At 35.1% G+C, this 15,342-nt stretch overlaps 5 protein-coding genes across 10 annotated transcripts; 1 reads left to right on the forward strand and 4 right to left on the reverse strand.

Annotated features, from left to right (window-relative positions):
* Positions 1 to 1,056: 1,056 nt before the first annotated feature.
* On the forward strand, positions 1,057 to 2,872 carry LOC126688018 (psbP domain-containing protein 3, chloroplastic). Its single transcript, XM_050382583.1, has 9 exons — positions 1,057 to 1,217; positions 1,298 to 1,404; positions 1,468 to 1,524; positions 1,589 to 1,669; positions 1,746 to 1,828; positions 1,899 to 1,974; positions 2,063 to 2,181; positions 2,280 to 2,324; positions 2,601 to 2,872. The coding sequence occupies exons 1-9, from the start codon at positions 1,069 to 1,071 to the stop codon at positions 2,625 to 2,627; spliced, it is 744 nt and encodes a 247-aa protein (XP_050238540.1). The 5' UTR covers positions 1,057 to 1,068; the 3' UTR covers positions 2,628 to 2,872.
* Positions 2,873 to 2,941: 69 nt separating this feature from the next.
* LOC126687992 (uncharacterized) lies at positions 2,942 to 6,997 on the reverse strand. 4 transcript variants are annotated; one of them, XM_050382571.2, is made up of 8 exons: positions 6,323 to 6,997; positions 6,029 to 6,152; positions 5,719 to 5,851; positions 4,683 to 4,719; positions 4,333 to 4,573; positions 3,920 to 3,971; positions 3,722 to 3,820; positions 2,942 to 3,437 (listed from the first exon to the last, which is right to left on the reverse strand). In XM_050382571.2, the coding sequence occupies exons 1-6, from the start codon at positions 6,545 to 6,547 to the stop codon at positions 3,949 to 3,951; spliced, it is 783 nt and encodes a 260-aa protein (XP_050238528.1). In that variant the 5' UTR covers positions 6,548 to 6,997; the 3' UTR covers positions 2,942 to 3,437; positions 3,722 to 3,820; positions 3,920 to 3,948. The 4 variants fall into 4 exon arrangements, with proteins under 4 accessions (XP_050238528.1, XP_050238513.1, XP_050238520.1 ...); XM_050382556.2 differs by having other exon boundaries at positions 3,722 to 3,836; XM_050382563.2 differs by having other exon boundaries at positions 3,722 to 3,841.
* Positions 6,998 to 7,577: 580 nt separating this feature from the next.
* On the reverse strand, positions 7,578 to 10,014 carry LOC126687885 (cinnamoyl-CoA reductase 2-like). Of its 2 annotated transcripts, none has more exons than XM_056104391.1 (7): positions 9,877 to 10,014; positions 9,127 to 9,297; positions 8,868 to 9,037; positions 8,575 to 8,760; positions 8,326 to 8,488; positions 8,035 to 8,224; positions 7,578 to 7,964 (listed from the first exon to the last, which is right to left on the reverse strand). In XM_056104391.1, exons 2-7 carry the CDS (start codon positions 9,239 to 9,241, stop codon positions 7,832 to 7,834), a joined length of 957 nt encoding a protein of 318 aa, XP_055960366.1. In that variant the 5' UTR covers positions 9,242 to 9,297; positions 9,877 to 10,014; the 3' UTR covers positions 7,578 to 7,831. The 2 variants fall into 2 exon arrangements, with proteins under 2 accessions (XP_055960366.1, XP_050238399.1); XM_050382442.2 differs by lacking the exon at positions 9,877 to 10,014 and adding an exon at positions 9,604 to 9,743.
* LOC126687869 (cinnamoyl-CoA reductase 1-like) lies at positions 9,617 to 13,489 on the reverse strand. 2 transcript variants are annotated; one of them, XM_050382425.2, is made up of 7 exons: positions 13,415 to 13,489; positions 11,920 to 12,056; positions 11,408 to 11,577; positions 11,094 to 11,279; positions 10,768 to 10,930; positions 10,305 to 10,494; positions 9,617 to 10,112 (listed from the first exon to the last, which is right to left on the reverse strand). In XM_050382425.2, the coding sequence occupies exons 2-7, from the start codon at positions 12,038 to 12,040 to the stop codon at positions 9,980 to 9,982; spliced, it is 963 nt and encodes a 320-aa protein (XP_050238382.1). In that variant the 5' UTR covers positions 12,041 to 12,056; positions 13,415 to 13,489; the 3' UTR covers positions 9,617 to 9,979. The 2 variants fall into 2 exon arrangements, with proteins under 2 accessions (XP_050238382.1, XP_050238393.1); XM_050382436.2 differs by lacking the exon at positions 13,415 to 13,489 and having other exon boundaries at positions 11,408 to 11,512; positions 11,920 to 12,045.
* Positions 13,414 to 14,679, reverse strand: LOC126687894 (cinnamoyl-CoA reductase 1-like). The gene is made up of 4 exons (XM_050382449.2): positions 14,203 to 14,679; positions 14,059 to 14,124; positions 13,929 to 13,974; positions 13,414 to 13,608 (listed from the first exon to the last, which is right to left on the reverse strand). Exons 1-4 carry the CDS (start codon positions 14,428 to 14,430, stop codon positions 13,433 to 13,435), a joined length of 516 nt encoding a protein of 171 aa, XP_050238406.1. The 5' UTR covers positions 14,431 to 14,679; the 3' UTR covers positions 13,414 to 13,432.
* Positions 14,680 to 15,342: the final 663 nt, after the last annotated feature.

The raw sequence follows: 15,342 nt of genomic DNA on the forward strand, positions 1-15,342 counted from the left end.
GCACCAAACACATCCTCGTAATTTCTATTAATCACTAGTTCTACTACTAATATACTTCGAATGAGTATAGACTAACTTTGAATCTTCAAAAAACATGAAGTTGAAACTTAATAAATGCCGGAAAAAAATCTATATAAACAAAAACACTTGAAAACACACACAAGTCTCCTAGAAACACCATTTATTCAAAAAAAAAAAACAAATACAGACATAAACAAGCTAAAAACGATGATTTCAGCTAAAACTTGAAAATTACCGTCTCTTACGCTTGAAATCGAAAAAAAATCAAATTACCGCTCGCGAGAAATGCTCTCTCTCTAAGTGTATAGAGAAGGCAGAGCACTGAACGAAATCTTTCGCCATGATATTGCACATTTAATGACTACATAACATTACTTATTTATATAGTTTAGTTTATTTTTTAAAGTTTTTTATATATAGAGAGTAACCAAATCAAATTTTTGTAAAAAATTATTTATCTTTAATACACAATTATTATAAAAAAAATTGCCTCTCACTATATAAAAAGTAAAATTTATTTTTATTTTAAATTTATATAAACAATGTTTGGATTGATGGTTTTAAAATTCATGAATTTAGATTTGAAATTCATAAATTTCAAACATGGGTTTAAAAAAAATGATGGGAAAATTAACTACCAATGCATAGATTTTATAAGGTTTTATTTTGAATAGTAAAAGTTTAGAAGAATCTATCATTTAAAAAAAATGGTATGTAATTATCAATTTTTGATTGCTATATAATTATATACAATGTTATCAAACATAAACATGTATTGAAAGAATTAAACAGAAGAATGTAAGTCTTAGTATAGTATGTTTGTTAATATGTTTGTAAAAAGGATACGAACGGAAATTATGGAAATATGAGTGAAAAATGTGTAAATAAATTTGAAAATCAGGTATTTTAAACATAATTTATTTTTGTGTGATGAAAATTTATGAAAAAAAATCTTAATTTAAACGTAAATAATTAATAATAAAAAGTTTTGTTTTTAGAAAAAATAATAAAAAAAAAAGTGTGAGAGTGGCAAGTAAAAGAGAGAAGATGGATAGGAAAGAATCGAAAGCAATGGCTTGTATTATCGGCAGCAATGCTCCTCTCCTTCTCCAACCTAAATTCAGCTTCCTCTCTTCACCTTCTTCCACCGCAACCGGACATCTCCTCTGCTGCCTCCCCAACCCACCACCCCAACTGTAATTCTCACCGCCCCATGCCACCCCTCTTTTCCCTTCATTACAGTTTCACTTGATTGCTTCTTTCTGTCCCATTTCAGTTATAGGCTTGATGAAGGCTATGGAAGAAGAGAAGCTCTGTTGAGCATTGCATTAACTACCGGTTCTGCTTTTCCAGCAATTGTTCCTAATGCATTGGCACACACTGGTAAATGCATTCAATCTTATTTTTCAATTTTGGCATTTCAATTCACGTCTTTTCCAATTTCAGATGGCTTCCGTGTTTATACCGATGACGCCAACAAGTTCCAGATATCAATTCCCCAAGGTACGAGTACGACGCAATTCAAGTCCATAATCAATTATCAACTGAGACTACTGTTCATGTGCAGACTGGACTGTTGGCTCTGGGGAACCCACTGGCTTCAAATCAGTAACTGCTTTCTACCCACAAGAAACTTCCACCTCTAATGGTACCGATTCCACATTTTCTTCATCAATTAATTCCACTCTTTCATTCTATACAATTGGCTAATTTGGTTGCTTCAGTCAGCGTTGTCATCACAGGAGTCGGTCCTGATTTTACTAGAATGGAGTCTTTTGGCAAAGTCGAAGCCTTCGCCGAGACGTTGGTGAGTTTATCATTACTAAATTACTTTCTTCTGCACCTCATAATACTCTACGCTTCGGCTTGTGCTTCAGGTTAGCGGGTTGGACAGGAGCTGGCAGAGGCGCCCAGGTGTAGCTGCAAAACTGGTCGATTGTAAAGCCATTAATGGTTAGTTGAGCTTCATTTCTTTGACTGCATTACATCAAAAGAGTGGTCTAGCAATTTGGATGATGCACGTTTTGTGATCCATGGACAGGGATATATTACATTGACTACACATTGCAAAACCCAGGCGAAAGTCGAAAGCATTTGTATTCCGCTCTTGGGATGGCATTTAATGGTTGGTACAACAGACTATATACCACAACCGGTCAGGTAGGATTTTGCAAGCACTAATTTGTACTGCTGCACGTTGAACATGACCCCCTCTACTTCCAGATCTTCAAACTCTAAATGCTTTAACTTTGTTGCAGTATGTTGATGAAGAATCCGAAAAATACGGTCCAAAGATTCAGAAGGTACGTAGGCTTCACTATATATGATCATTAATATTTTTAGTTCAGATGCCCAGTCTTGATCTTAGGATATGAAAGTCCTTCCCAACACATAATAACCATATAACTTTAAGTTTTACAAAACTTGAGGCTCTTCTATTCTATTCCTTTCGTCACCTAATCAAAGAATGCAGAACAATATGTTACATTACATGAGAATGGATGCATCTGAAGTAGAATCAAATTGTAATTATCTATGGATTGGTCAGCTGGGTTTCCAATATCTGCTACTCCTTGCAGGTCGTTTCATCATTCAAGTTCATTTGACAACAAACCACCTGCTATACCAGGGATCCACAGGATTGTTGTTCTACAATGCGCTTGATCAATTCGAATGAACTCACAAGTAAAACCTAGAAACTGGTTCAATCAATCCAGTCCTTCTATTCTATGCACCCGACATTTGAAGGCTGCATATAAATTTGTATCTATATGTCCTAAATGAAATCATAATACTATTTGGACAATGTACTTCTTCTTTTTCTATAATAGACACCATACTTGATCCCCGATGATGAGATGAAACGAACATTTCTACATTTCCTTCTTTCTTTCTAAATTCAGATGAAAAAAAGTTGAAATTAAATATAAAGCAGAAGCTTCAACCCCATGCTTTGAGGTTTGGCTTTTCTTCATAAATAGTCAAATTAACAAAAGAGTTTTGAGCGTCCAAACAAAAGAACCCTCTACACCACTAATATGCACAAAACATGAATGGAGCTATTTAAGTAACAATGCATGACACCAACAAAGGCACCAGAGACTAACCTATACACCCAAATGCTGGGAGTCTAACACTAACAAAGAATCATATCTTGATTCTAACATCAAACTTTCACCTTTTCTTTTTACACATTTTTATTACCCCATAAAATGGCTGCCAGAAACCCACTCCGGCATCCATCCAATGCGCTACTGCCTGAAGCCCGTCCTGAGCTCCTGCAGTATATGATATGATGTTTATGATACACTAAAGTAAAGGAAGATATGTTAGCATCTTCCACATTCCTTCTCCGCCATTTGGAGCAACACAAGACACCCGACTTTAATTTCTCTGGTGAGAACGACTATGTAGACCTGCACAACATTAAACTCAGTATTAACAATGGAATAAAATGCGAAATATACATTAATAAAATTTTCAAGAAAGCATCGTAATTAAAGAAGTTGGTGTTGATCCAAGAAAGCCAGAACTAAGTACGTCGGTCATGACTAAAGTAAAATGAATGGGGAACGTCCTTAAGATGGACGCCACAAAATTTCTACTTATATTAGTTTATGGCATCTCTTTTATGTTTCATGTATGCTAAATATCTCGAGCCTTAAGCTTCACGTATACATATATATTTAAAAACTCGTACCTCTAGAATGTAAAATAAACAGTTTGCAAGGCTAGATTTGAAGCCCGCCACTAAAGTAGCAGTCTTGCTGCTCTTAGTCCTGCTGAGTCGTAAGAATACCTGAAGGAAAAAAATTCTGATCTAATGATGTATTAAAGCACAGGCAACTTAGGTTTAAAAATTAGCATTATCTAAATTTAGTTATAGACCGGCACTCACCGTGATCAACACCTCACCCAGCCATTTGGTCAGAACCGCTGCCCTGCATATACTGAGAAGGAGCAGGAATCATAAATTGTGCTTGGGCTGGAACAGGTGCAGCTAAACCTGAGACATGCACTTGCATAATCAGTTCTACCTGTGTGCTAATTGTGTAAAATCTAACGCCTATCATAAAACACCACCCTTAAAATCAAAGTATTTCTTTCTAAAACATCTTTCCATGGTAGTTTTCCCACTTTTTTGTTAGTTTTATATGTCACTATCTATTTTGCACATTAAGCCTGAAATGCCAAAAGCAGTTATCCTATTTTTATTTAAGATGCTTACCTGTAGGATGTCACTATCTATTTTGCACATTAAGCCTGAAAATGCCAAAAGCAATTAATCCTATTTTTATTTAAGATGCTTACCTGTAGGGTAAGGTGCTTGAATAGTTGGCATAGGTGAAGTTGTAATTGCATTAACACTAGCTCCTCCACCAAACTGTACGATCTGATGACCTGGCATAGCATATGCCTGCATTGCTGTATAACCGTGACCACTTGGAAGAGTTTGACTCAGCTGCCCATAAGGATACACTGCTGAGTTCACAGTCCCAGGTACACCATATAACTGAAGGTACTGCTGACCAGCATAAGGGTTGTACACACCCTATTAGTATTATAAGAACACATAAAGCGCGTCAAAATTGTGAACATTCATACAATAGTGTAATTTTACAAAACCTCAAGAGAAGAAATTTAATTTGTGGCCTTCATACCTGTTGGTATACATATTCAGGCCCATATGCTGCATAACTGCACATAAAAACGCGATTGGTGATGTTGGAATAAACAGCAACAATATAATAAGATTTTACTCAAAGCATAAACTTGGATTTTGAATTGAAGAAAAGAAAAGTATAATGATCATTCATAAAACTGATAGAACACAAGTTTTTTTCAGCACAAATCACAAATACAGATTATTTCTAGTCCATAGGATATAAAGAAAAGCTGTGAGCCTAACAAAACGAAACCCACATATTCCAGGACAAGCTTTATCCTTCCTTTGTTTGAGAAAAAAAGAAGTAATCTTGCCTGTTTAATAAAAATTGAGCTGGGGCACATATCCTCTGCAATTATGACTATTTGCATTCCTGCAATTTTCGATCACACTATGTCACAGCTCTGAAATTTGGGCAAAACAAAACCTCTGTTCTGGGGAACTAAGTACTCCTCGACAACGGAACACTTCTAGCTAAAATTGGTGCATGCATGAATGTCTATAGATAAGAAATGGAAATAGAATAGTCGCAAAGGACATGTGCCCTATCAAATGGCAAGAACAGCCACACACCACATGCTACCAGACTTGATGTAATTAATAACATAAGCTCACAATAGTCTAGTAGTTGATATCATAAGCTCACAATCAACGGGAAGCAAACAGGATCCAGATATGGTTATACTACTATTTGGCGTTGACTGTTATTATACATAATAAAAAGAAACACTTGTACAGTACATATGGATGGCTAAAACAACAGTCACCCAATAACATATTCAAGAACTTACAAATTGTGGCGTGCATGGCATATTTTATTTTTTAATAAACAGGCAAAATGTCAAAAAACAATGGTCGGAGAGAAATAATGAGTACAATTCTACTTCAAAAAACCATTGTCGATAGACTCAAGAGAAATGATGTTTTTTTGCACAAATTATGCAATTGGATTCTTCAGATTTGGAATGAATGCAGTCAGCATCAATTGCAGATTGTACTAAATAATTTCTGCTGTCTCATGCTAAACTAACCCATACGGATGATACATCAATCCTTGTTGATAGCCGTATGACAACGGTTGATGGTAGCCAAGATTTCCAGCATATGTTCCTCGGGGGGCTTGCACAGTTGCAATATATGGGGTAGTTGCCGGTCTCACGCGTCCTGTACAATAAAAGAAAGCAGTGGTAAGCATGGAAGAACCTTATGAATAATTAATTAATACTGGCTATTGTGCAAGTAATATTCACAGCTTATGCCAGACATTCTCAACAACTGCCTAAGATGATGTTCAACTTATATATGTATATGTAATATAAAGATAATAAGACAGCATAATACCAAATGGCAGTGGGGGCCTCGGCCGGCCAAGTGAAGCTAGATTACAATTAGCACGTCTACCATCAATAATTGGAGTAGGATCAGCACAAGCCCTCTTAGCAGCCTCCGGTTCCCGGAAAGTCACCTACACCCTCCACACAAACACCAACCCCAAAATACAGTCATTGTACAGACAACATCAAAAAGATTTAAGTGCAATTTTACAGACTAGTATGGGTATCAGGAAAATAGCAGGCATATATGGATTGAATAGAGGCATAAAAGTTGAAAGAATGAATTGAAAAAGATACTCACAAAACCGTAGCCTTTTGATCGGCCTGTATTCTTATCAGCAATGACAACGGCTTCAAGAATATCGCCAAAGTGGTCGAAATAACGGCGCATAGTGTCACTTTGAGTCTCCCAGGCAAGACCCCCAACAAAAAGCTTAGTGTAAGTGGTATCCCCAAAAGGGGAATTCAAGTAGTGAAAGCCTGAACTTGAACTGGAACCGGAGCCTGGGCCCGGTTGATAAGCCATTTAAAATTGGTAATATGAAGAAGTAGACGAGAAGAGGGAAGGTTTGAATTAGAATTGGAAGAAAAGAAGATTGTGGATCAAGTAATAGTAAAAAGAAGGCACATGTTTTAAAGGAAAAACCCCTGAAAAACCCTAGAAATGAAGAGGTGTAATATCGGACATGGAACCCTAGAATTGAGAAGGGGAGGTCGGTGGAAGGTGGGGTTTTTGTTTGGGAAAAAGGAGTTGGTCAAGTGTGAAATTATGTAAACTAAAAACGACCGGGGAGGAAGACAATAAGCAGTGTAATGATTTACCAATTTCGGATTTATTTTTTAATTTTAAAAAAAGTTGGAGCCTTTTTTTGTTGGTCATCCAAACCAAGACAGCTTGGAATGGGGTCCACAAGGGATTGTTTATGTTTTTCCCCTTTTCTATTTATTTCAGTTTTGCTTCTGCAAATGCTGTCTGTTGTTGTGCTCTGCTCTGCTGTGGATCTAACTTAAAAGAAGAAGAAGATTTAAGTAGTTGTGTTTGTTAACGTAAGTGTCATTGGTGACATCGGATTAGCTTCATTTCTTATTTTAACACCAAACAAGCGTCATCAATTCATTTTTCTTTTCAATTAATTCAGCAAAAAAGATGTATGTAAGCTTGAATTGGTGCCACAACATACTTTGTGGCCACAAGCTATCTAATGTTCTCTCTACTCTATTAGTATTTACGATGAACAGCTGAAGGCATTTATTATAGTACGTAGGTTCAGACAAAGACGCTCTTGTCTTGTCTTGGTAAACAAACCTTAACCATATTGTAAAATTGATGATTTAGGTTAATTCATTTCTTTTAATACATAGTAATTTTTAGAGACCTAGGAATTGGATAAAGCTGAAATGTCAATTAGAGTCAAGAAAAAGAAATGGACCCCTCAAATCAATGGATATGGAAGATGCTGCGTGCGACATGCATCATCATTTTTCTTTCTTTTTAGTATTATAGATAATGCAAATTTATTTGATTTAACCCAAGTTTTATTCTCATATTACAGAAATTATCAACAAGCCAACATGAAGTGGAGTCATTTCTTAAACAAGGGGCTAGGGTTGAGGGACCCATTACACCTGTTTTGGGACATATTTCCAGCAACTTCAACTATACGGGGGACAATACAAGACCTTGTACGTTCAATTATTAAAAAAACAAATTAAAATCTTGACACATTTAATTAGCTGAGGATAACAAATTACAACTACTTTAAACAAAACAAAGGATGTTTCTGTCTGTTTGAAGACGATGGTGTTGATTTTATTGCAGGACGCCAATCTGTTGATAATTCGTGACAACGTCAACAAGTGTCTCATCAAATGGCCTGTATTTCCATCCCAAATCTTGCAGCTTCTTTGAACTCAGCCTTACTGCCATCCTTTCTCCGCAGTAACTGTGAAACCAGCAGCATAGTTCAGGCCAGAGCAGACGAGCAGGAGAATAAATGAAGTTAAATTTTTTACCTTTTAGGATAGTTGAAATGAGGATACATCAGTTTTAACTTATTAATCAACTCTTCAGTTCTCATCTCATGCGATGAACATATGTATCTTCCCTCTGCTTCAGGATTCTCATATACTATTAAGAGTGATTCCGCTGCATCGCGCACGTCTATATAAGGAATGAGTCCATTGTCTACCGATTCAGACCCATCTGCAGGATAGGTTGACGGTATTAATTTAAGATGAAATGACATATTTACTATGTTATAGATCACAACAGTTTAAATTAAAAAGGCATAATTAATGGCTTACCTCTTAAGAGCTGGAGGAGGTGTAAGCTGGTGGCATTCATGGTTGACTGCAGCAGAGGCCCTATAATTAAAGAGGGACAAACTGTGATCATGTGCAGGCCATGCCTCTTTGCATAATCCCAAGCTTCTTTTTCTGCAGCAGTCTTTGAAAGGAAGTACCATTTCTACAATTACATAGCAAATCAGAAAGAAAATAACACATTTGATGTTGGTTCACAAACTAGAATAAAGCTATTTGAAACTCAGACACCTTAATATTCTCACAGAGTTCCACGTCAGACCAAGACTCTTCATCCATGACTCGGTCCTTTGGCCAACTTGGGTTCATTACAATTGCAGCAACTGAGGACACAACAACAATTTTCTTCACTTTAGCCTTAGAGCAGGCAGTCAGCACATTTTGTGTGCCAATGACTGCTGCTTCCATTAGTTCTTCCTGCAAAATTTAAAGAGATCATACCCTGACAACGAAATAGCCTCATTTCTTGTAATCAAAATAGAAAAGAAATGAAAGGGCTGAGACAATGTCACAAAAAGGCTTGCCTTCAAAGTAGGTTGACCGGGAGGTGGAAGTAGGCTAGCGACATGGAAAACCCCAACACATCCTTCAATGGCAGCACAAAGACCTTGAGGGTCTAACAAGTCTGTCTTGAAGAGTTTCAGATTCGTTTGAGCATTTTCTAATTCTTTTAGATGCGCGTTCTTCTCATCACCTATGAAACAGGAATCAAATTGGATAACATTAAGATTGTACTGAACAATTAATACGCCCATGAATATAAAAAGAGGATGAAAAACTTACAAGGGTCTCTGACAGTTCCATGAACAATGTAATTGTTTGAAAGAAGAAGCTTCACCAACCATGAAGCCAAGTAGCCTCCTGCACCAGTCACACATACATTTTGTTTGTCAGACATCTTGGCCCCTTTTCTCTTTGATTTCTTGACAGCAACTAAATGTGTTAGTTATGCTCCTGTAGAAATTTATAGATGACCAATAAACTCAAACTTCAGAGATGACTCAGATAACTTAACTTAAGAATATTAAAAGATTCCGTTGAATTAATTATCAATGATAAATAAAGAACGAAACTAAAAAAAACAAAAAACTAGAGAAGATGTTGCAATCAGAAGTGGGAAGACATTGACATTATCTTTTGTTTGCAATTAATTTATGATTAAAAAGCAGAACAAGTAATGGGTCAAAACGAGGGTGCTGTTATGTTAAAATAATTTATTTTTGCATGTGCTGTTTAGTGAGCAATTAAAACAATTCATACCAAGATTATTCCATCCAAAACAGCTTTATATTAGCTCCTCCTTAATAATTGATGTATCAACCCTCATCATACATCCAGATTTTGATGCTTCTAGTAGCCACCAACTAATATATATAAATCATTCAAATACTGGACATTCAAACTAACCCACAGATGTTAACATATTACTGTTGCCTAGCCTTTTACCCTAGCTTCTCAGTTTCATTGCTCGTGCATAAACTTGACAACCATTAAAAAGAACATTTCACTTCCTAAACAATTTAGCATGACAACCTGAACTAATACACTAGTAAGTCCCTATAATTATAAAATGCAGCATCCATGATGACTCAATTGCGAGACAGGTTCCAAACCGGCCAATGAAAACCACGTCACACTAGTCCAACATTCCGGCCTTTCGATAACTCTCCACAGAGTTGACGAGAGTTTCTTCTAGTGAACGGGTACTCCACCCTAGTCTGTGCAATTTTTCTGAGCTCAACCTTACTTCTTCGCCTCCCTCAGTGAAGCTGCAAGTGACAACCAGATGTGCTTAGCAATTTTAGGGGGAAAAGCAAATTGTATATTATACAAAATAATTTAAATAATGAACAATACTAGATAATTATAGGTAATTAAAAACTTCTCAAGTCTTAATGAGGTAGAAAAGGAAAAGTCGTGATTTTTTCAGCTGAACACATGTTCTCCAATATGAACCATACTTTTTAGGATAATTATAATTAGGATATATGCTCCTCAATTTCTCGATTATGTCCTTTGTCCTGATCGCATGTGTTGTGCATATGTATCTCCCTTCTGCCTCGGGATTCTCATATACCAAAAGCAATGCTTCGGCTACATCGCGTACATCTACTATCAGCCAATGTCTGTTCTCTAGGGACTCATACCCTTCTGCATTGCATACATAAGGATTTCAGAATAATATATTGAAGTGTCAATTTAAAACAAAGAAGCATTTAAAATCATAATAATTGTAGCATCATAAGCAGACTTTCATTTAGAAAACATAAAAAGTCATATCATGATCGCAATTTGCAAACACTTTCATATAAACAAAATGATACAAGTAATTGAGTATGCAACAATAATATGCAATAAAAAAGGTCCATCTAGTTACATTCATGCCACAATGAAGCATCATAACATAGGCAGGATATATAGCACCTTTCAAAAACTTAATGAGGACCTGGCTACTTGCATTCATCGTGGACTGCAAAATTGGTCCCAAAACGAGGGTGGGGCAAACAGTTACAACATCCAGCCCCCTCTGTTTTGCAAAATCAAAAGCCTCACTTTCTGCTTCTGTCTTGGAAAGAGAATACCAGTTCTGGAACAAACAAAGAACTGCAGATTACATAGCAGAAACATAAGGAAAACACCGTGCATGCTTGTGGAGCTAAAAATGATTACCGAGTAATACCAGCAAAGGAATATACAGTTACCACAAAGCTACTTAAGAAAGTCCAAAATGGATTTTATTAGTAGGTCACCTTAATTGTTCTACAATATTCCTTGTTGGACCAACAACTCTCATCCATCAATTGACCAATAGGCCAGCTGGGGTTCATTATAACTGCAGCTCCAGAGGACACAATAACAACCCGCTTAATCTTTGCTTCAGCACATGCTTTAAGCACATTTAGTGTTCCCTTTATAGCCGGCTCTAGTACTTCAACCTAATACCCATGAGCGCTATAAGCTTTCAGTTAATTCATATTAAAAGCTTAGAATTTTCCATGTCAAGTAAAAAAAAGGCCGATTTTATAGAAAGTGAAATAAACAGATGCTGCGATCGGCACCTTACCTCAGCATTCAGAACAGTAGTGGATGGAACAGGACTAGCAACATGAAAAACTCCAGTGCAACCTTGAACAGCAGAAGAGAGACAGTTGTAGTCCAGTAAGTCCACCTTGACAAGTTTCAGATTATTAGATGCATTTTTAAGCTTGTTCAGGTGACCAGACTTCTCATCGGCTGAATAAACATTGTTTATATGTGAACGAAAAAGCAGGTTAGAAAAAAATAGTGAAAACAAAAAAGTCAATTAAGATAGATAAAAAAAGAAAAATAATTCACTTGGCATACTCCATGAATCAAACAAATAAAAGCTTATAACAAAGCAGACAATAATTAGCTTGCTAGACAGTACTAATAAAAGATTGAGCGAGCTGAAATAATATAGATAACTTGTAAACATATATATCAATAGAGCAGCAAGCAATGATTTAACCGACAAAGCTAAAATGAAGGATTACAAAATGGAAAATGATTCAAACATTAGATAAACACAAAGAGAATAGTTGTGGGGATACTAACTGGGTTGTCTGACAGTTCCATGAACAACATAGTTTTTAGAGAGGAGAAGTTGGACGATCCAAGAACCTAGGTATCCTCCAGCTCCAGTCACACATACTTTTCCCTTTGATGACGCCGCCATTTTCCTATTCGTAAATCTGCCGTTGTTAGTTTTGAATACTAAAGCATGGATTAATTAGATTCTGAAAAGATGAGTGAAGTTCTGTATGTTTTATTGATAGCAGAACCAGTGTATATATACACAATACAAGGACTAATCAGCTCCTAATCAACTCATATGCATTGTCAATTCTTAGATTAGAATTCTACGTATAAGGAAACAAATAAACACAGATTTGACAATTCTTGATTTTCCTATTTAGTAGAATCCTGATTTGATACAATGGTGGACTCTCTTTCTTAACATATTCTATTGGATCAACATCATCTCAAGTTGATTGAACATAACATATCATGTTCAATCAATCTACATTTTCATTAGAAAATGAATGGTTCAAATTAGAAGAGCTTAAATTATGTTAATCTACAAAATTCATTTTATATTGTAGACTGTGTATTGATTGAACATGACAACTTGAGATTCCTGTTCCTATTCTATTAGTCGAGGAAAATGAATCCAATGATTATCAAAGCTTTGTGTTAAGACGAATTATGAGATGATGGTCACTAAGATGTGTTTGGTAACTCAACTTATTGCTTAATTTTATATTTTCAACATTTATTTTTATTAAATATTGTTCGATAACTATACTAAATCTAATTTATTTTTTGAAAAACTAGATCTAACTTAATTTATTCAACCAAACCAAAAACTACTTAAATTATTAAGTCAAAATCGTTAGCTTATACTTAAATATTAAATTATTAGTTTTAAATCTTTTTTATTAAAATGACTCACAATTTTAATTTACTAATAAAGTATTAATAACAGTTCATAATTTTTTTGACCTACATACTCCTTACTAATACTCCATCTGTCGCACAAAAATGGGCCAAGTTTATATTTTGGGCATCCGAAAATATAGGCAAAATTTCTAATTGTATTTGGTTAAATTAAGGGTATCATAGGAAGTTAATTAAAACAAACTAATTTAACTTTTATCTCTTAATTCCCGCACAAATTCAATTTGGCCTATCTTTGTGGGCCGGAGGGAGTATTATTGTCTACTTTACCCTCATACGTATTTATATTTATATAGATATAACACTTTAATATAAATATTATTGTAATTATTAGTAAATAATTTTAATTATACACATTTTAATTACTAAAAAATTTCAGAGCTCGCCTTTACTTCTTCTCCTCCCCCAATGAAGCAGCAAGTGACAACCAGATATGCATAACAAATTTAGGGAGAAAAGAAATTGTAAACTACTAAATAATGAACAATACTAAATTATGATAGGTAACTAAAAACTTTAGAAGTCATAATAAGGTATATTTGCTAACTCATGATTTTTCAGCTGAATATATGTCCTCCAATAAGACCCGCACCTTTTAGGAAAATTGAAATTAGGATATATGCTCCCTCCTTAACTTATTGACTATGTCACTTGTCCTGATCGCATGTGCCGAGCATATGTATCTCCCTTCAGCCTCAGGCTTCTCATATACCAAAAGCGGTGCTTCAGCTACATTGCGTACATCTGCCATCTGCTGAAACTTATTCTCCAAGAACTCATATCCTTCTGCATTGTATACATACAAAATTTAGAATATAATACTTTAGTGTCAATTTAAAACAAGGTAGCATTTTAAATTATAACAATTTAAATATTATAGCATTTGAAATTATAACAATCCTGAAATTATAACCCACAAGCATACAGACTTTCTTCCAGAAGACATACTAGCTAATAACTTCACATCATAATCGCAATTTTCAAATAATCTCATACAAGATACAAGTAAATGACCATATTTCCTCCCAAAAAAATGACCATCTAGTTACATGCATGCCCAACAAAGCATCAAAAGATTCAAAACATGGGCAAGATAGAGATAGCACCTTTCAGAAGCTTGATGAGGACCTGGGTACTTGCATTGATTGTGGACTGCAAAATTGGGCCAAAAATGAGGGGGGGGGCAAACAGTGACAACATCCAGTCCACTCATTTTTGCACAACAACTCGCTTAACCTTTGCATCAGCACATGCTTTAAGCACATTTAGCGTTCCTCTAATAGCTGGATCAAGCACTTCCACCTAAAACCCATGAGAAGGGGGCAAATTGTGGGCAATATGTGATTTTAAAGGAAACAAAATAAAGAGATGATGCCTTACCTCATGGTTCTGAATAATGGATGGAAGAGGGCTAGCAACATGAAAAACTCCATTGCAACCTTGAATAGCTGAAGAGAGAGAGAGCTGTAGTCCAGCAAGTCCGCTTTGACAAGTTAATTTCAGATGCCTTTTCAAGCTTGTTCTTCTCATCAGCTGCATAAAAATTGAAGGGAAAACGCAGGTTATCCAAAAAGAAATTAGTAAAAACAAAAGGAAGTTGTGTTCCATGGACCCAAGAACCTAGGTATCCTCCAGCTCCACACTTTGCCCTTTGATGGCGCCGCCATTTTCCGATTTCTAAATCTCAGAATGATCTACTTTAGATTCTTTTGGGAGTATCGGTAGTAAAGATTTTACAATAATCAGTAGTTGGATTTGGAATTGATGGACACTTTGATATTCTGAATTTGGCAAGTGAATTGTGTTTGCTGTGAGTTGTCCCTCTTTTGATCCCATTACCTGCAATGATTTTGCTAATATGCAGCTTCATTATTTACCTTTTATATTTGGCTTAATACATTTCTAACCCCTACACTTTACCATTTTATTCTTTATGACCTATAATTTTTTTCATTTCCTATTTAACCTCTTGACTTTCAATTTTGTTTTATTTAACCCCCAACTTCATTTTTTTTGTTTTTGTCTAGCGTGCCAAAACGCGTGTATTCAAACGTTTTGAAGCGCGTTTAGGATAACTAAAATGCATAATTTAATTCTTAAATTATTTTATTTTGTTCTATTAACCCCTGAACTATTTCTTTTCCTATTGCACATTTAAAATTTTAATTTTAACTCATTTAACCTCATCGAAAATACAATTATTAAATTGTGTCTAGCATGAATGCTTAACAACATGTAAGATTAATTTATGAATGATAACATATAATTTTTAAAAAATATATTAAATTTTGATAAATTTTTTGTAAATGTCAACGATGATATAAATGAAAAAAAATGGTAGGAATAAATAAAAAATATTTAAACTTAGTCGAAATTTTACATGATATTACTTCTTGTATATGTAAAATCACATTTCAACAATGATAAAAAAGAAGTTTGTCTCTTTTTTCAATGATGTTTATAAAATATATAAATTTAACATACTTTGATGATATGAAATGAAGGTTGATTATTTAAAAA

This window comes from Mercurialis annua, linkage group LG1-X (assembly GCF_937616625.2).
Source record: "Mercurialis annua linkage group LG1-X, ddMerAnnu1.2, whole genome shotgun sequence".
Lineage (NCBI taxonomy): Eukaryota > Viridiplantae > Streptophyta > Magnoliopsida > Malpighiales > Euphorbiaceae > Mercurialis > Mercurialis annua.